Source organism: Coregonus lavaretus, assembly GCF_964263955.1.
Source record: "Coregonus lavaretus genome assembly, chromosome: 27".
In the NCBI taxonomy this organism is placed as follows: domain Eukaryota; kingdom Metazoa; phylum Chordata; class Actinopteri; order Salmoniformes; family Salmonidae; genus Coregonus; species Coregonus lavaretus.
Window position 1 is genome coordinate 4530540 of NC_140014.1, and position 25754 is coordinate 4556293.

At 42.7% G+C, this 25754-nt stretch overlaps 1 protein-coding gene across 1 annotated transcript in view; it reads left to right on the top strand.

Annotated features, from left to right (window-relative positions):
- Positions 1 to 25754, top strand: part of LOC311103150 (GTP cyclohydrolase 1) — a 44465-nt gene that overhangs the window by 10147 nt on the left and 8564 nt on the right. The window contains exons 2-3 of the mRNA XM_084144700.1: positions 10031 to 10140; positions 18601 to 18656. Of these exons, the coding sequence (XP_084000826.1) occupies positions 10031 to 10140; positions 18601 to 18656 (166 nt within the window). The remainder of the gene's footprint in view (positions 1 to 10030; positions 10141 to 18600; positions 18657 to 25754) is intronic.

Below are 25754 nucleotides of genomic sequence, written 5' to 3' on the forward strand. Positions count from 1 at the left end.
AGGATGAGTACAACCCCAAGAACACCATCCCAACCGTGAAGCATGGAGGTGGAAACATCATTCTTTGGGGATGCTTTTCTGCAAAGGGGACAGGACGACTGTACCGTATTGAGGGGAGGATGGATGGGGCCATGTATCGCGAGATCTTGGCCAACAACCTCCTTCCCTCAGTAAGAGCATTGAAGATAGGTCGTGGCTGGGTCTTCCAGCATGACAACGACCTGAAACACACAGCCAGGGTAACTAAGGAGTGGCTCCGTAAGAAGCATCTCAAGGTCCTGGAGTGGCCTAGCCAGTCTCCAGACCTGAACCCAATAGAAAATCTTTGGAGGGAGCTGAAAGTCGATATTGCCAAGCGACAGCCCCGAAACCTGAAGGATCCGGAGAAGGTCTGTATGGAGGAATTGGCCAAAATCCCTGCTGCAGTGTGTGCAAACCTGGTCAAGACCTACAGGAAAGGTATGATCTCTGTAATTACAAACAAAGGTTTCTGTACCAAATATTAAGTTCTGCTTTTCTGATGTATCAAATACTTATGTCATGCAATAAAATGCAAATTAATTACTTAAAAATCATACAATGTGATTTTCTGGATGTTTGTTTTAGATTCCGTCTCTCACAGTTGAAGTGTACCTATGATAAAAATTACAGACCTCTACATGCTTTGTAAGTAGGGAAAGTTGCAAAATCAGCAGTGTATCAAATACTTGTTCTCCCCACTGTATGTAAATGAGATACTTCTGTATTTCATGTTCAATACATTTGCAGAAATGTCTAAAAACATATGTTCACTTTGTCATTATTGTGTGTAGATGGATGAAAGAAAAGAAAACAATTTAAACCATTTTGAATTCAGGCTGTAACACAACAAACTGTGGAATAAGTCAAGGTATATGAATAAACTGAAGGCATTGTAGGTCTAAACATGCATAGTCTGTTATCGAAAAATGGTTAGATGGTGTTGACTGACTTATCACACCCTACGATGTATGGAGAACCTCTTACAGTTTTTATCTTGTTGTTGTTAGTTTACCCAGTGATCTCATTGTCATGGCGCCCAAACCTGGCAGCTGCTGCTCATTCAGGCAACGAGACGACAACACAGGGCCCTGAAGCAACAAGTCAGACAGTTGGCTTACCACAGACAATTTTCCTCCCACCCCAACCTCCGTAGATAGGCGGCCAGGAAATTAAAAACCTCCGTCAGGGAGAAAGGATAAAAACCCTTGGATTTATTTGAACAATGATATGAGCTCCGCTATGAGGGAAAATGAAATAAAATGACAAACAGGAAGAGCGGTAGGCCTATATGGGGTCGAGACATAATTACAGTGTTTGCCAGAGAGAAACAACAGGCCTTGAAAAAGTATTTGCCCCCTTTTCTTATTTTCAATTGTTTTGCATATTTATGACACTGAATGTTATCAGATTTTCAACCAAAACCTAATATTAGATAAATGGAACCTGTGTGATCAAATAAGACAATGTTGATACTTATTTCATTTATTTAACAAAGTTATGTAACACCCAATGCCACTGTGTGAAAAAGCAATTGCCCCCTTACACTCAATAACTGGTTGTGCCACCTTTAGCTGCAATGACTGCAACCAAACGCTTACTGTAGATGTTGATCAGTCTCTCACATCCCTGTGGAGGAATTTTGGCCCACTCTTCCACGCTGAACTGCTTTAACTCAGCGACATTTGTGGGTTTTTGAGCATGAACCTCTCGTTTCAGGAGGTCCTGCCGCAACATCTCAATTGGATTTAGGTCTAGGCTTTGACTTGGCCATTCCAGAACCTTGAATTTGTTGCTTTTCAGCCATTCTAATGTAGACTTGCTTGTGTTTTGGATCATTGTCTTGCTGCATGACCCAGCTGCGCTTCAGCTTCAGCTCACGGATGGATGGCCTGACATTCTCCCTGGATGGGAGACCAGATGCTGCTGGAAGTGGTGTTGGAGGGCCAATGTCTCTGGTCTAAAAAAATGATCCCAATGCCCCAGGACATTGCCCTGTGTAAGGTGCTGTCTTTCAGATGGGACGTTAAACGGATGTCCTAACTCTCTGTGGTCACTAAAGATCCCATGGCACTTATCGTAAGAGTAGGAGTGTTAACCCTGGTGTCCTGGCTAAATTCCCAATCAGGCCCTCATACCATCATGGCCACCTAATCATCCCCGGCTTCCATTTGGCTCATTCATCCCCCCTCCTCTCCCCTGTAACCATTCCCCAGGTCATTGCTGTATATGAGAATGTGTTCTCAGTCAACTTACTTGGTAAATAAGGGTTAAATAAATAAAATAAAAATAGAGCGCTACCATTAGGTACATTTATTTAGATTTTGGAACAGTGACATATTTCAAACATATACTTTCAAATATTTTATTCCCCAACATGGGGACAATTGGGGGTTTTGCCTTGTGAAAGCCTAACACTGTAAGATCGTATTTTATTACTTAGCTAGTCATCTTGGCAGTAGAACACGCTTTCAAATCATGCCCACCTGACCCAGATTGCGATTTATAATAGACATTTTTTTAATTGTGTAATTGTGTGATGGCACTGATGTAGGGTTGTGTTCCAAATGAAACAACTTAATAATATAATAATAATAAAATGCCATTTAGCAGACGCCTTTATCCAAAGCGACTTACAGTCATGTGTGCATCAATTTTTACTTATGGGTGGTCCCGGGGATTGAACCCACTACCCTGGCGTTACAAGCGCCATGCTCTACAGAGGACCACACAACTTCAAGTGTAGTTGCTCTAGTTCCTCAACGGCACAGCTAGGAGAGCTCAAAAAAGTACCTTATAGTTGAAGACTTTTCTTTGAGTCATAAAAGTGCATTGAAATTGATTAGAGACTGTGCACACTTTGGAGATGTGTGTGGCCACTTGGAGACACCAGTTAGTCCTCTCACTCAAACCCTTGTAATTGTTTTGGTCTTATGTTGCACCTACTCCACATTTTCCAGGAATATTCTTATCATGGTACTGAATGTATCCAGAGTATTTTCAGATTTCTTTATCAACAAATGTGGCGAAAAGTACATTAAATATAAAATGCACATAAAGTCAACAGTGTAATGTTTGGATTCAGTCTTGTCAGGTGAACTGTTTGGTTTAATAATTTGCCCATTATCTCCAAACTATTCCCTTTCAAATGCTACCATGATTATGCATATGCTTTTCATATTTCTTCTATAAGAAACCTTTCAATTTAGCCCTATCCATATGGGCCAATTCCCACGAGTGTAAAGGGTTAAAGAAGTTCTGCAGGGCTCTACGCTGACCTTTTTTACAAGGAGCACATGAAAAATAGAGGTGCACACAAAGAAATTAAGGATCACAATAAAAAATATTTGTGATATTAAAGCTAGAATCTTTAATTTTTCTAGGCGCACTGGTGCTCCTAAACTAAAATTCCAGGTCGCACAGTAAAATATTTACACTACTGTTGAAAAGTTTGGGGTCACTTAGAAATGTCCTTGTTTTCGAAAGAAAAACATTTTTTTTGTCCATTAAAATAACATCAAATTGATCAGAAATACAATGTAAACATTGTTAATGTTGTAAATGGCTATTGTAGCTGGAAACGGCTGATTTTTAATGGACTATTTTAAAAGCCATATCTCAGACTGCCCATCTTAATCTTTTATTTTTATTGGCCAGTCTGAGATATGGCTTTTTCTTTGCAACTCTGCCTAGAAGGTCAGCATCCCGGAGTAGCCTCTTCACTGTTGACGTTGAGACTGGAGTTTTGCGGGTACTATTTAATGAAGCTGCCAGTCGAGGACCTGTGAGGCGTCTGTTTCTCAAACTAGACACTCTAATGTATTTGTCCTCTTGCTCAGTTGTGCACCGGGGCCTCCCACTCCTCTTTCTATTCTGGTTAGAGCCAGTTTGTGCTGTTCTGTGAAGGGAGTAGTACACAGCGTTGTACGAGATCTTCAGTTTCTTGGCAATTTCTCGCATGGAATAGCCTTAATTTCTCAGAACAAGAATAGACTGACGAGTTTCAGAAGAAAGTTATTTGTTTCTGGCCATTTTGAGCCTGTAATCGAACCCACAATTGCTGATGCTCCAGATACTCAACTAGTCTCAAGAAGGCCAGTTTTATTACTTCTTTAATCAGCACAACAGTTTTCAGCTGTGCTAACATAATTGCAAAAGGGTTTTCGAATGATCAATTAGCCTTTTAAAATGAAAAACTTGGATTAGCAAACACAACGTGCAATTGGAACACAGGACTGATAGTTGCTAATAATGGGCCTCTGTACGCCTAATTAAATATTCCATAAAAAATCAGCAGTTTCCAGCTACAATAGCCATTTACAACATTAACAATGTCTACACTGTATTTCTGATCAATTTGATGTTATTTTCTTTCAAAAACAAGGACATTTCTAAGTCACCCCAAACTTTTGAACGGTAGTGTAGGAACATATGCGAGTAAAATGGTCGCACTGTAGAGCCCTGTTCTGCATGGAAGTGTGGGCCAAAATTCCTCCACAGTGATGTGAGAGACTGATCAACTACTTCAGGAAGCGTTTGGTCGCAGTCATTGCAGCTACAGATGTTGGATCTTAACTTCATCAATCTTTTGTCGCAGAGAATTTTCTTGCTGCATCAAGAAATTCAAATGAGCCTTGTGAGTCCCTAAAAAGAGCAGTTATTTTACTCTCCATGCGGGGGCAGTCGAGTCATTGGGATCAGGGCTTGCTATCCAAATTATTTTGTATTTCGCTCGCTCGCTCAAATGCTAGGCCTAGGTCCTATTACTGCAACATTCAAATGTACAAAAATGTATCTGAAATGCAGCCATACACATCCACAACCGTTGTTTTATATAGCTTAATAACACAATATAGATATTGGTCTCCACTGGGCTACGATGTACAAGTGTCAAGTGTATTGTAAGGTCAAAATTAAGTTCAATTGTGACCTGGGGTGGTCTAGCGGTTAGGGCCGCTGCCTTTAGCGTGGCTGTGCACAAATAGGCCTACCCTGTTGGCATAGGTTTGATTATTAAATCACCCCGATTAACTAGGTTTATTTCAAATATGGACAGAAATGACCATGCTTGGCACTTTTGGCTACACCAACATTAGTGTCTGGTATATTGCTACAGAAATACTTTATTTCTATTTTATGGAATGCTTGTCAAATAGATAAATCTCCCTTAGTCTGTTCAAAAAGTTGTTGCGATTAAAATACCAACCAGAGTGCAAACATATTTTGCAAGAATTTGGTTGGAAGCAGAACTAAGGGTAACACCGACATAATCTTTTAGGGAGCGGTAATGAGCTTGCAATTGAGATCAGCTGTACAGTTGATTTTAGCGCGTATTGATGGTTTAACGAGACATCAGATGGTGATAATCTAGTGCCATCGATAGCTGCAATAGATCCCTTGTTATTTGATTATATTCCAATCGGCTACATTCTGTAGGCTACCCGTTAGCCTATCCAATGTCACATAATGAAAGGTGTGAAAACCCATAATAGGCTACTGTGTTTCCATGGCTGAGTTGATGAGCTCATTTGGGCCATCAGTTGATTGACAGATGTTCGTCCACATTTGATAGTTAGGCTACATTATGTCAATATAGTTCTGGTCTTTGGTGTGATTGAAAACCTGTATAGTTTGTCTTTAATATTTCATTTCATAAAGCTGTCAAGATGTTTATGCATTTGAGCCTATCCAAAGACGGTTTCGTTGAGCTGTGACACTTTCGTTTGATGTGTAAATTGTCAGACTATTCATTTTACTTCTTGAAATAAATGCAATTAACTTGTGGGCCTAATGTAGGCTCAGGCTGGTCACTATCGCCCAGCACTGGGAGCGAATTCATGAGGCTCGGAGCCAGAGCGCGCTGCTTAGACCACTGCGCTACAGCAGTTCACAATGCACTGGCAAGCACTAAGAATACTATGAATACTGAGGATACATGGGCGGGTTGTTTTGTATTATTTTGGGTAACACTTTACTTGACACCCATAACCTATTACAATATGGTCATAACACTGTCATGGCACATATATTTAGACCTGTTGTGACATACTGTATATTGCGTTATTTTATGGCTGGTTATGACACCTACATAACAGTGTAAAAACCCACATAACCTACCACAGTAGTTATTTTATGGCTGTTTATGACCAATGTTCCCTCTAAGCTGCGCATGGGCTCGGACTGCCTTGCAGAAGAAATATGAGCTGTGCAGAGAAGCACGAAATTGAACTTTACTAAACTTTCTACAGTTTTCCCTTTAGTTAACACTATCGACATTTCGCTCTACTGTGGGAATTGTGATCGAATCAATGCAATATTAGCCACTTTCAATGGAATATACAGAAACAAAACGAACAAGATTGCAAGATTTAGTATGCAAAACTAACTGTGCAAGAGATTTTCTTGTAGGCAGAGTGCATTGGAGTGGGATTCTATTGCATTGACAGGCACCACTAGACTCAGGCCTATACTCTACACAGACCTACACAGACCTGTGCGCCATAACCAATCAGAGCTGCAGTAGGCCTATATGCAAATAGCCTTTGCCATATATGGATCTGTGCCATTAATTTTGAACTGGACTGTGTTTAGGCGACAGTGGTCACGAGTAGATATGCTTGTTTTGAGATCAAAGTGAGAGCTGCATGTAGCCACGTGTGCACATTTAGCCCAGTTATAGCTAATTTCTAGACAATGGGGGAGTGTTTGCTTCCAACAAGAGCACAAAATGTGTGCATTTCTAGCCATCTTTGAAAAGCTTTTTTTATGTCTTAAGGGCAAGTGTTGTATTTTGAGACGTCTTGAATAAGCTAAGTAGCCAGTAGGCAGAGCGTAGCATAATTTGTCTGATTCTCTGTAATACTGGTATGGAAATAATAATGATTTTTATTTTGCAAAGTGGTTTCTTGCATCAAACACAACATTTTCAGTCACCTCCTTGTCTGAAAGACAAGTGGATAAAACAGGTTAATGTCAAGCCCTGCATGATTATTTTCAAAAGTCTCATGGAATGTAGGCATTGAACACCACACATTGGCTGCTACTGTAGGCTGAATGATAGAACAGCTATTTCCATGTTAAAATGTTATGGAATGCGTTTTTCTCCATTGTTTTTGATGGTATTTCTATGTTAAAATGTTATGGAATTTGTTTTTGATGATCGAATAGCCACAGTAGTCTACTTGGCCACTGTTAAAACTGTAACTTAAAGAGGGTACAGCCTCAAAGTTCACAGTAAATGCATGCTGGAAATTGCACAGAATATTCACAAAGTTCAAGTTTGCACTCATTGATTATGACACTTACATAACAGTGTCAAAATCCACAAAACCTACCACACAAGGCAAAACATTCCATTGCACCAAAGCCTACGTGTCAACAGTATGTTTATGTTATATCGTGTTTTTTTTTTATTGACCATATTCAATTGTCATTGTAATTGCGCACACATTGATGTCAGACATGCACCTACCCCAATGCTCTGTTGCTGATGACTGGGATGAATGCAGGAGCAGATTTCAGGAGCAGGACAAGACACCCTCTTTTTGACTGATGGCTGAATTAAGGGCCTGTACGTGATAGGCCTATCAGGCTTATATGATTATGATGGTCATAATGCTTCTTGATAGTGTCATAAAGTGTATTTTCGACAAGTTATTTAAAATATGATGAAAAAACATGACTGTAAAGAATTCATTACAACAACATCAACAAACGATTTAAGAAACAAACTTTCAAACAAAAGGAAACTTCTTAGCAGGGAAAAAACTCATTTGAATAAATGTGGGTTTTGACACTTTTATGTAGGTGTCTTAACCAACCATAAAATAACGCAGTGTATGTCACAACAGGTGTAAATATATGGGTCATGACAGTGTTATGACCATATTATGACAGGTTATGACAAGTAATGTCAGCTGTTATGACATATCATGACATGTTATGACACTGGCTGTCAAGTAAAGTGTTGCCTTATTTGGTATAATAAGAAATTATTTTTAAAAAAAATATTCCTATTGCTTCCCTTCAACATACAGTACCAGTCAAAGGTTTGGACACACCGGGTTTTTCTTTATTTTGATTATTTTCTACATTGTAGAATAATAGTGAAGACATTATTAAATAACACATATGGAATCATGAGGTAAATTAAAAAGTGTTAAACAAATCCAAATATATTTTATATTTGAGATTCTTCAAAGTAGCCACCCATTGCCTTGATGGCAGCTTTGCACACTCTTGGCATTCTCTCAACCAGCTTCGCCTGGAATGCTTTTCAAACAGTCTTGAAGGATTTCCCACATATGCTGAGCTTTTCCTTCACTCTGCGGTCCAACTCATCCCAAACCATCTCAATTGGGTTGAGGTCGGGTGATTGTGGAGGCCAGGTCATCTGATGCAGCACTCCATCACTCTCCTTCTTGGTAAAATAGCCCTTACACAGCCTGGAGATGTGTTGGGTCATTGTCCTGTTGAAAAACAAATGATAGTATCAGTAAGCGCATACCAGATGGGATGGCGTATCGCTGCAGAATGCTGTGGTAGCCATGCTGGTTAAGTATGCCTTGAATTCTAAATAAATAATCGACAGTGTCACCAGCAAAGCACCCCCACACCATCACACCTCCTCCTCCATGCTTCATGGTGGGAACCACACATGCGGAGATCATCCGTTCACCTACTCTGCGTCTCACAAAGACACAGGGGTTGGAACCAGAAATCTCAAATTTGGACTCATCAGACCAAAGGACAGATTTCCACCGGTCTAATGTCCATTGCTTATGTTTCTTGGCCCAAGAAGTCTCTTCTTTTTATAGGTGTCCTTTAGTAGTGCTTTCTTTGCATTAATTCGACCGTGAAGGCCTGATTCACACAGTCCTCTCTGAACAATTGGTGTTGAGATGTGTCTGTTACTTGAACTCTGTGAAGCATTTATTTGGGCTGCAATTTCTGAGGCTGTTAACTCTAATGAACTTATCCTCTGCAGCAGAGGTAACTCTGGGTCTTCCTTTCCTGTGGCGGTCCTCATGAGAGCCAGTTTCATCATAGCGCTTGATGGTTTTTGCAACTGCACTTGAAGAAACTTTCAAAGTTCTTGAAATGTTCCGGATTTACTGACCTTCATGTCTTAAAGTAATGATGGGCTGTCGTTTCTCTTTGCTTATTTGAGTTTTTCTTGCCATAATATGGACTTGGTCTTTTACCAAATAGGGCTATCTTCTGTATACCAACCATACCTTGTCACAACACATCTGATTGGCTCAAATGCATTAAGAAGGAAATAAATTCCACATATTAACTTTTAACAAGGCACACCTGTTAATTGAAATGCATTCCAGAGGACTACCTCATGAAGCTGGTTGAGAGAATGCCAAGAGTGTGCAAAGCTGTCATCAAGGCAAAGGGTGGCTATTTGAAGAATCTGTTTAACACTTATTTGGTTACTACATGATTCCATATGTGTTATTTCATTGTTTTGATGTCTTCACTATTATTCTACAATGTAGAAATTAGTAAATATAAAGAAAAACCCTTGAAAACACCTTTTCCAGCTGCCCCCTGGCGGCGATTCAAAATATTTGTTCAGATATTCAAATCCTCCTGCTGTAGCATTATTTTCCCGCTGCGACGAAAGATGGCACAACCAGTTATTGAGTGTAAGGGGGCAATTACTTTTTCACACGGCGGCATTGGGTGTTGAATAACTTTGTTTATTAAATAAATGAAAGAAGTATCAAGATGTTGTGTTATTTGTTCACTCAGGTTCCCTTTATCTAATATTAGGTTTTGGTTGAAGAGCTGATAATGTTCAGTGTCCAAAATGTGCAAAAATAGAGAAAATCAGAAAGGGGGCAAATATTTTTTCACAGAATTGTATGGTATGGAAGGAGAGTGATTAGGTTGGGCTGTCTCGTCTGTTGAGTGTCTCGTCGAGTGTCTTGGAGCTGTATGGCGTCGACTCGATGGCCCTCGCACTCATCTGTCTCACTCTCATTTTCTTTTGCTTCCGCAGACGTGCTGAACGATGCCATCTTCGACGAGGACCACGATGAGATGGTGATCGTGAAGGACATCGACATGTTCTCCATGTGCGAGCACCACCTGGTGCCCATCTTTGGCAGGGTAAGATCACACACACACACATACACACACACACACACACATACACACATACACACACACACCCCTATGCCCCTATCTGCACCCCAGACCCACACCAGTCCAAAGGTGTACAATTTAATCACCAGTTATGGAGAATCTCTTCTAGTTTGGCTTCCTCACACGTAACCGAAAAGGTACATTCCTCAGTGGGAGACATTTGGCACATAATGTTATTTTCTGATTACAGTTTATTTTTGCGCTTTGGTACTATTTTCACAAGTGTGTGGTACATTTTCACAACTCTTAGTACAAAACTCCAAACTGGTCACACTTATAACGCAGCCAGTCTTTCATTCAAAACCTGTCATTGTGCATTCATTTGGATTGTAAAAATATCTCACCACACAACCATTGATTAAAAATATAAGTGAATTGTGAAATGTAATGAGAACATTGGTTTAATCACCAAAACACAACATAATGATATTTTTTGCAATTTAGTCATTTTAACTACCAGTTAATCCAATAGCAAACAATGCAAGATACGTGTTTCAAATCACCCTTAGAAGTGCTGAAAGTGGGCCTCCCGAGTGGCGCAGCGGTCTAAGGCACTGCAGTGCTTGAGGTGTCACTACAGATCCGGGTTCGGTCCCGGGCTGTGTCGCAGCCGGCTGCAACCGGGAGACCCATGAAGCGACGCACAATTGGCCCAGCGTCGTCCGGGTTAGGGGACGGTTTGGCCGGCCGGGATGTCCTTGTCCCATCTCGCTCTAGTGACTCCTGTGGCGGGCCGGGCGCATGCACACTGACACGGTCGCCAGTTGTATGGTGTTTCCTCCGACACATTGGTGCGGCTGGCTTCCGGGTTAAGCGGGCAGTGTGTCAAGAAGCAGTGCGGCCTCGCAGGGTTGTGTTTCGGAGGACGCATGGCTCTCGACCTTCGCCTCTCCTGAGTCCGTACAGGAGTTGCAGCAATGGGACAAGACTGTAACTACCAATTGGATATCACGAAAAAGGGGTAAAAAAAAGGTGCTGAATGTAATATACTACAGTACTGTAAATTACAATAGGTTACACAGTTTTCACATTAGGCAATACACTTACATTACCAACAAAATTTATAATTTCCATAATATCTATCCAATGTGTGATCAATGAACACATCCTCTATAATCATTTATGCAAAAAAATTTTTTATATTATTGCAACAAATTAAATGAAACAAATTAAATTCATTCATTCATTTGCATCAAGCCTGTCTTGAGCATTTGGCCATCAATTCTCATCCACATCACAGTGAATGTTGTCATTGTTCATGCACCGCGGGAAAAACTTTTTGGCATGGCGAATCCAAGATTGACATTGATCTGCATTGATGTCGCTGCATGCCTCATCCATGGCCAGAAGGAGAGTGGCATGCTGGGGATGGCGATGGAACACCTTCCAACCATGCTGACAAAGAATCCTCTACAGGGTTGAGGAAAGGAGAGTATTGGGGCAGGTATAGGGTCACGAATCGAGGATGTGCCGAAACCATGCCTGAACCACCTCTGCATGATGGAACCTGACTTTGTCCCTCACAATGACATAGGTGACGTGACCCCTTCACCTTGACAGGCCTGCTCAATTTAATTGAGAAACACAATGAGGTGTGCAGCGTTGTATAATGGCCTACTTCCTACCACACCATCTTCAGAGATAGCTGCATGACGTTGTCGAGGCACTTGGACGGTTGCCCGTCCGCCCACAGCGCTGAGTTTTGGCCAGGTTAAAGCCCGCTTCATCAACAAAGATACGCTTGTGATGGTTCACAGCAGTATCAAGCACCATCACCCTCTAAAAATATATTTTGGTTAGTTATTTTTACAGTATAGTTCCAATATGATATTGTGAAGTAGTATGTGCATTAAATAGTAACAGTAATACAGTATATAGTAGGGGTGTAACGATTAGTTTTAACAACGATTCGATTTGTATCACGATTCGTGGTTGTCGATACGATTCAAGGACGATATTGGTTCATTTAGAACGATACGATCCGAAACGATTCAGTGACTTGAAATCGATTCAGTAACCTTTTAGCCAAAAATTCAACCAGTGTGACTGAAATAAATACCTGGATACTGGACAGTGCAGGTGAAGTTTCCTAGATTCCTGTTTCTTGTAAGGACCGCAATGGTGGCTTGATAATTTCTCGCTCGTCGGCTTCTCCTCTGTCGTCCGCCATGCTATGTTTTGTTGTCTTTGCGCCTTTGCGCTGCTGCTGCCACGGGGCGATGACGTCACGGATAGGCAGACTGAATCGAGTATTGTTTAAAGCCTTTATCATTAAAAGTGCTAAGAAAAAACATCAATATAAAGTCTGACGTGCTTAAATCCAATGGGTTATTTCCTAGTATCGATACAATCGATTTATTACATTTTAAAACGATGTTAGATTGATATATGTTGTCCAAAAGGCCAACTCGCCGAGCACAGATCGATGTAGTTGGATCATAGGAATATAAATCGATACATCGATGTAGTAGATGGATCGTTACACCCCTAGTATATAGTGCTGTACCTGAACATACTCGGCCCGCAGTTGTTTCACCCAGTCGTTGTTTCTCTCAAAAGGCATCAGGTAAATGTGTTTCATAGATACCTGGTGCCTCTTCAAAAGGCGGGCGACTGTTGGTAGGCAGATGGATGCCACATTGGCAAAGGTGTCAATTCTGAGGGTAGAACAGAGTATGCTGTCAATAGATCATACTGTAAGAATACTGTAACATGTTTTGTGAATTTACATGAATTACAATATGTAATTTACTGTATATGTAATGGTAAAGCATTGTGCATATTCTGCAGACTTACCCGTTTTCTTGGCGAAATGTTCTCATGATCGAATTGACAATTGATATTTTCAGATTGGGGTGAACTAATGTGGCAGCCTCTGCCATGGTAAGTCCTCTGTTTACCACATGGTCAACGACAACAGTTCCCTGCCGTCTGCCTCCCTCTCTCTGATGTCCACCAATTTGATGGGACCCATGCCCACCTCTTTGACCTCTTTGATGGGGCCCATGCCCACCTCTTTGACCTCTTTGATGGGGCCCATGCCCACCTCTTTGACCTCTTTGATGGGGCCCATGCCCACCTCTTTGACCTCTTTGATGGGGCCCATGCCCACCTCTTTGACCTCTTTGATGGGGCCCATGCCCACCTCTCTGACCTCTTTGATGGGGCACATGCCCACCTCTCTGACCTCTTTGATGGGGCCCATGCCCACCTCTCTGACGGGCACCTTGAGCTCTTTGATGTCTTCCTCTCCCTTGCTGTCTATCCTGCTCCATGTTGAAATCAATTAGCAATAACAAGTAGTCGTTATGTATGGTTATCATGTATCATACATTTAATTTAGATGTTTATACTTTACAAACACACACAAAAAATCTGTGGTTCTCAAAATACATCTATAGGTTTACCAAATGGTTAAGTGATTAACCATTAAGCACAGTAGGATTAGGTGATGGTCAAATGTATTTAAACATATGAGAAGAGAATCATATGAAAAGTATTGTGAGCATTGCATTGTGAAAGGAAATTACTTTATATGAAACGTATTTCTAGATGAAACACTGATTAGGTTTGGTGAAAAAGTTACTGTGTGATTTTGTGTGTTGTACTTTAGTCAATAAAAAATGTCACCAAAAAAAAGAAGCCTTTTTGATATCTGTTTTGAGTTTTGAACTAAGAGTTGTGAAATGTTACAACGTACTTGTGAAAATAGTACCAAAGCGATAAAAATGTTTTTTAAGAAGACGTCATATAACGAGATTACAACCTAACGGTCTCTGCTACAACCAGATAAAAATTTATTTTGAATTCCTTTTACAACCAGTAAACAACCTGACCATGACGTCATAAAAGATGTCATGATTAAGTCCTTTGAACCTGTTTTGCCTGCTGGGTAATACTGTATGTTAAATCATTGAAAGTGGTCATGTGGAAGTCAGGAGGGTTTGTGGATTTTCTATCCAACCCCCTCCATTTACATTACATTTAAGTCATTTAGCAGAAGCTCTTATCCAGAGCGACTTACAGTAGTGAGTGCATACATTTTCATACTGGCTAATGATTCCCAGTGGCGACCCATCATTCAGTTTTGAGATAAAATGACGTCAAATCACGTTATATCTACCATAGCTTTGATTGGACTGATCATGTCAACATCATACTTTCAAAATCTTAGCTAGCAAGCTAGACAAGCAGTCATCATCATGAATCACGTGGACAATCTACTGGCAAATCCTTTTCAATCCTTGTCATATGAAGAGAAATTATAGATAAAACGTGTCGGTGCTCATCGGCCATTGGACATAAACATTACACAACAAGTTTGAAATCACTTGGAAGGAATCAGTGGCTAACTGCAAGCTTTGCAAAGTAATCATTAGCCTGCTATTCAGTGGAGTGGGTGTGTGGTCCAAGTCTGGGTTTAAGTGTCTCTTTTCCAAACTTAAAGGGATAAACATTCAACACCATGGGCATTGGCCATGCTGTCAATCCAGCATGACTTCTGCCACGTTCAAAACAACTGGAAACTTGGAACTGGGAAATCTCGTTCTTCAGTGAGTTCAAGATAACTGGGAACTCTGAAAAAAACTAGCTGCGACTGGGAAAATATGTTTAGAACGGTCATCCAACTCGGAATTCCAAATTGGAAACTCAGGCCTCTTTCTAGAGCTCCAACCTGAAGATCACTGACGTCATGGTTCAACCTTGTTTTTTTCCGAGTTCCCAGTTGTCTTCAAAGCACCATAAATCCAGAGAATGCCAGACTTTGATGATAAAGTTTGATGACAAAGTTTGCCCACATGGACTGCCGCGCCACCTTCCTGTTCAAGTGAGCACAGCACAACAAGGTGAGTCCAAAAATGTATTGTAGGCTGCTGCTTAAATGATGTCATTTGCCAGGGAGATATGTATAATGTAGCTAAGAAAGTAATACTAAGTGTATGTTGTGTAGTAAGCTGTTAATAGCCCATGTGCCTCACCCTAATCATTTGTGCCCTTGCCCCCTCATAATTTAGCCTACAGTTCTGACTTGGTGGTGCACATGTAGCCAATAGCCTGTTTTAGAGAAATGTAATCATTGAATGATGGAAGAGCTTTCATTGTCTGCTTATAAGCCCCCTTTATTTATCCTACGGTTCTGACTTGGTGTACAGGGAGAATACTGTAAGAATGGCCCATGTTCTGAATTCTGTCGCTGTACATTTCAAAAGTGCTGAACAAATAGTTATATTGACTACGTCCGTCCTAGCTTGCTCATTAATCTTAATCGAAATTACAGAGTGCCTCTTATCCGCTCGTCGTCCCCTTATGCCATAGTTTGTACATCTCAATTGTCAGTAGAAACCACATTTGTTTAAGCAAGTCAGCCATATCAGCTATGTTTTTTAAAGAGGCAGTAGATTAGGCTGAATTAACTGTTTCGCTGCCAGACAAGGCTCCGCTGATAGCCAGGTGTAGCAGTGGTAAGGATTCACTCCATGGTGCTGAAAAGACAGCGTTATGTAGGCCCTAACAATTTGTGGAGATTTACATGCTAAAATCACCACAATTGTGAAAGGAGTAACCTACTGATAAAGGCTTTCTTTGTCCACTTATGAGTCTGTAATTGAGCCCAGCTGTGATTAAACAACTGGTAAATAAAAATGGCCTGCAGCACTGACCAAGGATGTGTTCCAAATGGCACCCTATAGCACTACCTTTGACCAGGCCCATAGAATTCTGGTAAAAAGTAGTGCACTATATTTGGAAATGGGTGCCATTTGGAACGCCACGCAAATCAGCTGAAATCCCATTAGCGGGGATTCAAGTGAGACACGCTTGCCTCTGGAAATTCTCCTGTTTGACATTTAGTACCGTAGACCTAGCATCCTCCCCCTCTATTCTCCCCTCATCTTACCCTGCAGGTGTTTGCCATTTAAGACAAAGAGGGAGGCAGTTTATACTTTCACATCCCTTTCACGCCTGCAAATGGGCCATGATGATAGCGGGAACAATCGTTACACACACACACACACAAAGAGACACACACAGACTGACAAACACACACACACTGGTGTTTTTCTCTTTGTGGTGTGTTTGTTTGTCAGCAGCTGGCTGTCAGAAGGCCACTCTGTTTCCGTTCATCTCCTTCCCCCGCTGATAGCTCCCTGTCGTTGTCACAAGCGCTAGTCAGCTCTTATCCACGCTGCTTATCACATCTATCCATGCTGCTCGTTGAGTGCGATAATGACTCACCGTTCGGTGCTCTTTTTTTTCCATTTTCATCTCGTGTCCAGTCAGTCAGTTGTCTTTTATTAATGCTTTTAGTGTCTGTCATCACCTCGCGACAAGTTGATATTGTTTTTCGTTGTGATTGGCTTTAAGGCGTACTTTTACACGGCATACCTTTGAAAAACCACGAAACCCATCTCTGAACCCTACTTTTAATAAAACTTAAATCCCCTCTTTTTGAAGTGAAGTGAACGTTTTTTTTTTTTTTACCCAGTTCAGAAATGCGCTTTTTAAAAGTGCAGCAGTGAGCTGAAAGGAAGAAGCTGAAGAGCTTGGACCAAGATAGTTCAATGACGCCGTCTTTATCACAACCAAGCAGAAAGAGACGGGGGGAAGAGGAGAGGAGGATAAATCCTTGCATGCATGCCCTTTCACTCAGCCCATTTCATCAAATTGCTGCTGACATTTGAATGGAGGATGGAGGGTGAGGGGTGGGCCACTTAGCCTTCCAGTCATGCGCAGAAGCAGGCTCACCAGCTGGATGTGGAGGAGAGTCTAGATCTCGATCCGCTTCAAATCTTTTATCTGCTGCTTATTTATCCACGGTGCAGACGGGACTCCCTTACCTCCCCTGCACTCCTCCGATGGCCTTTAGATAATGTTGCCTTTTGTCTTCTCCTCTTAAGATTCATGTCTTTACCACGCCTGTCAAGGTGGAACGCAAATGTTTAGCTTGCCTTCTTCATACTGTATGATGGGTCCCCAATATAATTCAAAATGTTTGTGTGATGAGTAACCTTGCATGAGACCTGAAGGCTCGTGTTGCCTAGGCTTTAGCTTAGCGAGATAACACAGTCAACCACAGTCAACCACTGAGATACACTGAGTATACAAGACATTAAGAACACCTGCTCTTTCTATGACAGACTGACCAGGTGAACCCAGGTGGAAGCTATGATCCCTTATTGATGTCCCTTGTTAAATCCACTTCAATCAGTGTAGATGAAGGGCGGAGACAGATTTAAGAAGCCTTGAGACATGGTACACTACCAGTCAAAAGTTTGGACACACCTACTCATTCAATGTTTTTCTTTATTTTTACTGTTTTTTACATTGTAGAATAATAGTGAAGACATCAACATTATGAAGTAACACATATGGAATCATGTAGTAACCAAAACATTGTTAAACAAATCAAAATATATTTTATTTTTGAGATTCTTCAAATAGCCACCCTTTGCCTTGATGACAGCTTTGCACACTATTGGCATTATCTCAACCAGCTTCATGAGGTAGTCATCTGGAATGCATTTCAATTAACAAGTGTGCCATCTTAAAAGTTAATTTGTGGAATTTTCTTTCCTTCTTAATTGCGTTTGAGCCAATCAATTGTGGTGTGACAAAGTAGGGGGGTATACAGAAGATAGCCCTATTTGGTAAAAGACCAAGTCCATATTATGGCAAGAACAGCTCAAATAAGCAAAAAGAAACGACAGTCCATCATTACTTTAAGACATTACTTTAAGACAAGAACTTTGAAAGTTTCTTCAAGTGCAGTCGCAAAAACCATCAAGCGCTTTGATGAAACTGGCTCTCATGAGGAACCACCACAGGAATGGAATACCCAGAGTTACCTCTGCTGCAGAGGATAAGTTCATTAGAGTTAACTGCACCTCAGATTGCAGCCCAAATAAATGTTTCACAGAGTTCAAGTCACAGACACATCTCAACATCAATGGGCAAGACAAAAGATTTAAGTGCCTTTAAACGGTGTATGGTAGTAGGTGCCAGGTGCACCGGTTTGTGTCAAGAACTGCAACGCTGCTGGGTTTTTAATGCTCAACAGTTTCCTGTGTGTATCAAGAATGATCCACCACCCAAAGGACATCCAGCCAACTTGACACAACTGTGGGAAGCATTGGAGTCAACATGGGCCAGCATCCCTGTGGAATGCTTTCGACACTTTGTAGAGTCCATGCCCCGACAAATTGAGGCTGTTCTGAGGACAAAAGGGGGTGTGCAACTCAATATTAGGAAGCTGTTCTTAATGTTTTGTACACTCAGTGTGTACTGTACATTGACATACCAGTTGGGTCTGTCTTGGGAAATGCAGGATTTGGGGCAACATGATTTGCTGTCTGTGGTTGTGGATATGCTATAATGCGGACCTTGGACATCACTAATGACAGACATGGTCTCTCTTCTCTCCCCCAGGTCCACATAGGCTACCTCCCCAACAAAAGGGTGCTGGGCCTCAGCAAGCTGGCCAGGTAAGAGAGTATGGACAGTTTAACAGTTTGTTTGCTATTGTTGTCAGAGATATGACAAAACATTTAATGGGTCAGCACTCTGCACACAAAAAGATGTCGCAAAAACCTTACTTAATTTTTCAATTTTTCAAAATAATGTTTACTGCTTCGGGGATAGCATACCCAGACGTTTCGACTTAACATCCTTCTTCAGTGTGTAGGTATCGTTAGCTATTGAAATTCTTGTCAATACACCAGGGAACCACCCAAGGTTCCGAATTCCTATAACAGAAAAATCATAACAGGAAGGTTGAATATTGTGATATTGAAGGTATTGGGATTACCTAGACTCATGCAGTATCATCATGTGTGAATATGTAACCTGTTCCTCAAGAGTCCTTCAGGCAGTACAGTATGGTCACCTATTAAATAATAGGAACTAGAACACTTAGCGGTGATGAGTCTGAACTAAGAGCCTGACTCATGTTGTAACCCAGAGTGAGCTGGTCCTGGGCTTAGTGGGTTAGCGGTACATTAGCTTCTAGGGTGTAGCATTCGAATAGCCTAGTTTTAGCATAGCGCTAGTGTTTACGGTGGGGCTGTTTAAGTGGAGAGGCTGCTCACGGTGGAGCCGTAAGCTCATTAGAAGGAGTGTGTAAGTGACAAGAGAGGACTCTGATTCCACCTGACCCCAATACCTGAGCCCCTTCCATGGACATCTCACCAGGCACGCACGCAGACAGTCACGCATGCACACTTTAAGCACATGGTCTCACACACTCTGTTAGCACACAAGCTGATACCCCAGTGCTTACACAAACACATAGACCACACACACCACATAACACAATATATTTCCAAACGACAAAGATACCTTCAAGTGATGTGATTGACAATACCTGTATAGTGGAGTAATATTTGATATGTGCATATTATACATTGCCTTCAAAAAGTATTCACACCCCTTGACTTTTTCCACATTTTGTTGTGTTACAGCCTGAATCTTACATTTATTAAATTTAGATTTTGTGTCACTGGCCTACACACAATAACCCATAATGTCAAAGTGGAATTAGGTTTTTTGAAATGTTTACAAATTCATTAAAATGTAAAAGCTGAAATGTCTTGAATCAATAAGTATTAAACCCCTTTGTTATGGCAAGCCTAAATAAGTTCAGGTGTAAAAATGTGCTTAACAAGTCACATAGTAAGATGCATGGACTCACTCTGTGTGCAGTAATAGTGTTTTTTGAATGACTACCTCATCTCTGTACCCCACACCTACAATTATCTGGAATGTCCCTCAGTCAAGCAGGGAATTTCAAACACAGATTCAACCACAAAGACCAGGGAAGTTTTCCAATGCCTCGCAAAGAAGGTAGATGGGTAAAAATTCAAATTCTGACGTTGAATATCCCTTTAAGCATGGTGAAGATATTAATTACACTTCAAATTATGTATCAATACACCCATACACCTTTCAAACTAAGATGTTTTTCTGCTAACTTAAGCATCCTGCCAACTTTTCTTTACATATGAAAGCTACAAAGCCTCTACTTTTATTTCCGCCAACCGACCTAGTCATGATTGTGGTAAAGTTCTGCGTACGGCTTAGTATGAAATGTAGCTGTAATGCTGAGGTGGCATTGGCATGCGCTACACTCTTAAGCTCTTAATGGTTGCTAGACAGTGCCCGTTATTACTATCCTCCTGCCAGTTGTAAACTTTGCGAGGCATGTCACTTCATCCATCTCTTCGCATAGCCCACCACATGCACTGTTTTCTTAACCACAACTGGATGGACCCATAAATAATGAATAAATATCACTCAATGACGAAGATATTGGAATGAAGTAAGCTAATGCAATTGAAGGCATCGAATTGTTGCCTACTAAAACTCCAAAAGTGTCACGGTCGTCTATGTCGTCCAAGTATGACCAAGGCGCAGCGTGTCCAAGAAACATGACTTTATTAAATAAACGTAATCGAACTACAAACAAAAGACGACTCAATGAAGTCCACGGTACACTGACCAAAAGGAACAAAAACCCACAAACACCAGGTGAAAACAGACAGTATAAATATGGCTCCCAATCAGAGACAACGAGCCAACAGCTGACACTCGTTACCTCTGATTGGGAGTCACTCAACCAAACCAAGAAATACAACACATAGAACCACCCAACCAAACAAAACACCACGAAACGAACATACCCTGGCTCAACACACAAAGTCCCGGAGCCAGAGTGTGACAGTACCCCCCCCTAAAGGCGCGGACTGCGACCGCGCCTCCACTAGGGCTAACCAAGGGAGGGCTGGGTGGGCATACCTCTTCGGCGGTGGTTCTGGCTCTGGTCGTGGTCCCCACCCCACCATAGTCACTACCCGCTTACGTAGCCTCCTCCAACTGACCCCCACCGGATTAAGGGGCAGCACCGGACTAAGAGGCAGCACCGGACTAAGGGGCAGCACCGGACTAAGGGGCAGCACCGGACTGAATGGCGGATCCTGGCTGGCTGGCTCTGGCGGATCCTGGCTGGCGGAAGGCTCTGGCTGATCCTGCCTGGCGGAAGGCTCTGGCTGATCCTGTCTGGCGGAAGGCTCTGGCTGATCCTGTCTGGCGGAAGGCTCTGGCTGATCCTGTCTGGCGGAAGGCTCTGGCTGATCCTGTCTGGCGGAAGGCTCTGGCTGATCCTGTCTGGCGGAAGGCTCTGGCTGATCCTGTCTGGCGGAAGGCTCTAGCGGCTCCGGTCTGGCGGACGGCTCTGAAGGCTCATGGCAGACGGGCGGCTTATGCAGCGCTTGGCAGACGGACAGTTCAGACGGCGTTGGGCAGACAGGCAGTTCAGGCGCCGTTGGGCAGACGGGCAGTTCAAGCGCCGTTGGGCAGACGGGCAGTTCAAGCGCCGTTGGGCAGACGGCAGACTCTGGCCGGGCGACGCGCACCGTAGACTTGGTGCGGGTGGCAGGAACAGGCCGGACCGGGCTGGCGACGCACACCGTAGACTTGGTGCGGGTGGCAGGAACAGGCCGGACCGGGCTGGCGACGCGCACCGTAGACTTGGTGCGGGTGGCAGGAACAGGCCGGACCGGGCTGGCGACGCGCACCGTAGACTTGGTGCGGGTGGCAGGAACAGGCCGGACCGGGCTGGCGACGCACACCATAGACTTGGTGCGGGTGGCAGGAACAGGCCGGACCGGGCTGGCGACGCGCACCGTAGACTTGGTGTGGGTGGCAGGAACAGGCCGGGTCGGGCTGGCGACGTACACCGTAGGCTTAGTACGTGGAGCAGGAACCGGCCGGGCTGGACTGGCGACGCACACCGTGGGCTTGATGCGTGGAGTAGGAACCGGCCGGGCTGGACTGGCGACGCACACCGTGGGTCTGGTACGTGGCGCAGGAACAGGTCGGGCTGGACTGGCGACGCACACCGTGGACTTGGTGCGGGGAGCAGGACTATGCCGGACCGGGCTGTGGAGACGGATAGGAGGCCTGGAGTGAACAGCGGCCACCACCCGTCCTGGCTGAATGCCTACCCTCACACACTCTGTGTGAGGCATCCGCACAGGACGTACAGGGCGGTGTACCCCTGGCCTGGTGGCCTCCTGGATTCGCCCCATCTTTGCCTCCGTCGTCCATGCCGTGTGCTTGATGCGTGGAGTCGGAACAGGTCGGGCTGGGCTGGCCACGCACACCGTAGGCTTTCTACGTGGAACAGGAACCGGCCGGGCTGGACTGGCGACGCACACCGTGGGCTTGATGCGTGGAGTAGGAACAGGCCGGTCCGTACTGGGAACACACACCACTGGCCTTAACCGGGGATCAGGAACGGGCCGGTCCGGACTGGTAACACACCTCAGTCTCTCACGCCGTGCCTCAACTGCTTCCCTCCCTCTATTCGCCAATGGCTCCCGTAATCCGGTAGCCTTCTCTCCACATCTCCCTGTGGCAGCCTCCTGCTGCCCAGCCGCCCAAGCCATGTGCCCCCCCCAAAAAACTTTTTGGGGTTGCCTCACGTCCTTCCAACGATGACCCTGCTGACGCTGTTGCTCCTCTCTCGCCAGGGCCTTGATCTTCCCCCAAGGTCCCTTGCCCCCGAGCATGTCCTCCCAGGACCACGATTTGCCCACCTGGGCCATCGCCAGCCTCTCGATCTCCTTACCAGGCGCCTCCTCCCATGTCCAGTCTCTTTGCTCCCGGACACGCTGCTTGGTCCTTTGATGGTGGGTTTTTCTGTCACGGTCGTCTATGTCGTCCAAGTATGACCAAGGCGCAGCGTGTCCAAGAAACATGACTTTATTAAATAAACGTAATCGAACTACAAACAAAAGACGACTCAATGAAGTCCACGGTACACTGACCAAAAGGAACAAAAACCCACAAACACCAGGTGAAAACAGACAGTATAAATATGGCTCCCAATCAGAGACAACGAGCCAACAGCTGACACTCGTTACCTCTGATTGGGAGTCACTCAACCAAACCAAGAAATACAACACATAGAACCACCCAACCAAACAAAACACCACGAAACGAACATACCCTGGCTCAACACACAAAGTCCCGGAGCCAGAGTGTGACAAAAAGTCATCCAATTGTTATAATACATTTGAAGCAGTAGCTTACCCGCGTGTTCCAACTATTTCTGCACCATTTCGCGCTGCTTTGAGACAAGCTGGGAAATCGTCTAGATAAATCAACCAATGTCCGATTTTTCTTTTCATTCAATCTCCATTTGGATATTGGTTAGGCTACATTTAGGCTGTAGAAATGTAAGCGAAGTTGAGGTGAGTGCTGCAAATGATCATCTTGTCTAGTTGGCTCATTTAGTAGCACTGATCAGAACATTTTGCCAGCATGTTATGTAGCTTAACAAGTGGATTCATATTAATCATATTAATGTGATTTTTTTCACTGAATCTCCGTTTGTATATTTGGTTAATTCTCTGGCTGGGCAAATAAGTGGAGGTGGTATAGCTCATCTTATTTGTTTGCTCATGCATCACTGATCAGAACGATTTAGCATGCAATAATGTAGCCTAAATCAAGTGTAGGCCTATTATTTTGCTAGATCATGTAAAGGCAACTCCAAAAGCCTGCGGAGGTTGTGAAATGTGAACACGATACTATTTTCTATTGGTATGATGAAGATACTCTCAATGTCAGACCTTACAGTCTATGCCTGCTCCCTAACACAGCGGAGTGAGGGTAGGAAAGAGATGAAACGTGGATTTAAAAAGTATGGGCTTGCCTTGGGCTTTGTTTCAAAATATCACCTTTTTATATGACAGCGGTTCCACACGTTGCCGTGACGCAAGTTGTGTGGGAAAAATATTATTTGTATTTTATTCTGTTATATTTCATCATTCTTAGCCTACTATAAAATATATGTGTGTTGACTGTGATCAGGGTAGCCTAAGTGTGTCTTGTCTCTTTAATGAACATAATAACTATTGATTTCATGTGCATGACACTGCCATGTAGCATGTAGGCTGCACAGACCAGTAACATAATTCAACTCACAAAATGCCATTCTATTCTTTTGAAAATACATTTTATTAGTCTTATAATGTTTCTTAGGACCTGCCTAAAACAAATGAATAATGGATTTCTTTCTCTACTCCCACTCCTAAACTTACCGGCATGTGCACAGGAGATACAAAAGGCTTATCCCGGTAAGAAGGGGGTAAAAATGGGACTGTATGAATTAAGCTCGAAAAAACATTGGCAGATTTTTTTTCTCCAAGCAAAATACCGTAAAGTCTGTCTGTAAAGGGTACCAGTCACTACAAAGATACAGGCGTCCTTCCTAACTCAGTTGCCAGAGAGCAAGGAAACCGCGTAGGGATTTGACTGTGATAGGAGAAAACTGAGGTTGGATCAACAACATTGTAGTTACTCCACAATACTAACCTAATTGACAGAGTGAAAAGATGGAAGCCTGTACAGAATAAAAATATTCAAAAACATGCATCCTGTTTGTAATAAGGCACTAAAGTAATACTGAAAAATTTTTGGCAAAGCAATTTACTTTTTGTACTGAATACAAAGTGTTATGTTTGGGCAAATCCAATACAACACATTACTGAGTACCACTCTCCATATTTCCAAGCATAGTGGTGGTTGCATCATGTTATGGGTATGCTTGTAATCCTTAAGGACTGGGGAGTTCAGGATAAAAAAGAAACGGAATGGAGCTAAGCACAGGCAAAATCCTAGAGGAAAAACTGGCTCAGTCTGCTTTCCACCAGACACTGGAAGATTAATGAATTCACCTTTCAGCAGGACAATAACCTAAAACACAAGACCAAATCTAAACTGGAGTTGCTTACCAAGAAGACAGTGGATGTTCCTGAGTAGCCGATTTACAGTTTTGACCTAAATTTGTTTGAAAATATATGGCAAGACCTGAAAATGGTTGTCTAGCAATGATCAGCAACCAATTTGACAGAGCTTGAAGAATTGTAAAAATAATAATGGGCAAATGTTGTACAATCCAGGTGTGCAAAGATTTTAGAGACTTACCCAGAAAAAGTCTCACAGCTGTAATCGCTGCCAAAGGTGGTTCCAACATGTATTGACTCAGGGGGTTGAATAATTATCTAATCAAGATATATTACTGTTTTTTATTTTTTATTTTACAAATGTTATAATTTTTCTTACACTTTGACATTAGAGTATTTTGTGTAGATTGGTGACAAAAAATGACAATTCAATCAATTTTAACACAAAAAAAAATGTGGAATAACTCAAGAGGTGTGAATACTTTCTGAAGGCACTGTATATTTTTTTACATTTTAGTCATTTAGCAGACGCTCTTATCCAGAGCGACTTACAGTTAGTGAGTGCATACATTTTTCATACTGGCCCCCCGTGGGAAACGAACCCACAACCCTGGCGTTGCAAGCGCCATGCTCTACCAACTGAGCTACAGGAGGGTATTTACCTCACATGCGATCCATAATAAGACTATGCAATTAGCCTATTAAAATGTTTATCGGAGAGAGAAAGAAAGATAGAGTGTATTTTACCAATGCATGTCAGGAACAAAAAAGAGAAAGAGACAATTAATCTGACACCCTTTATAACATATTTGTAGCTCAATTGGTAGAGCATGG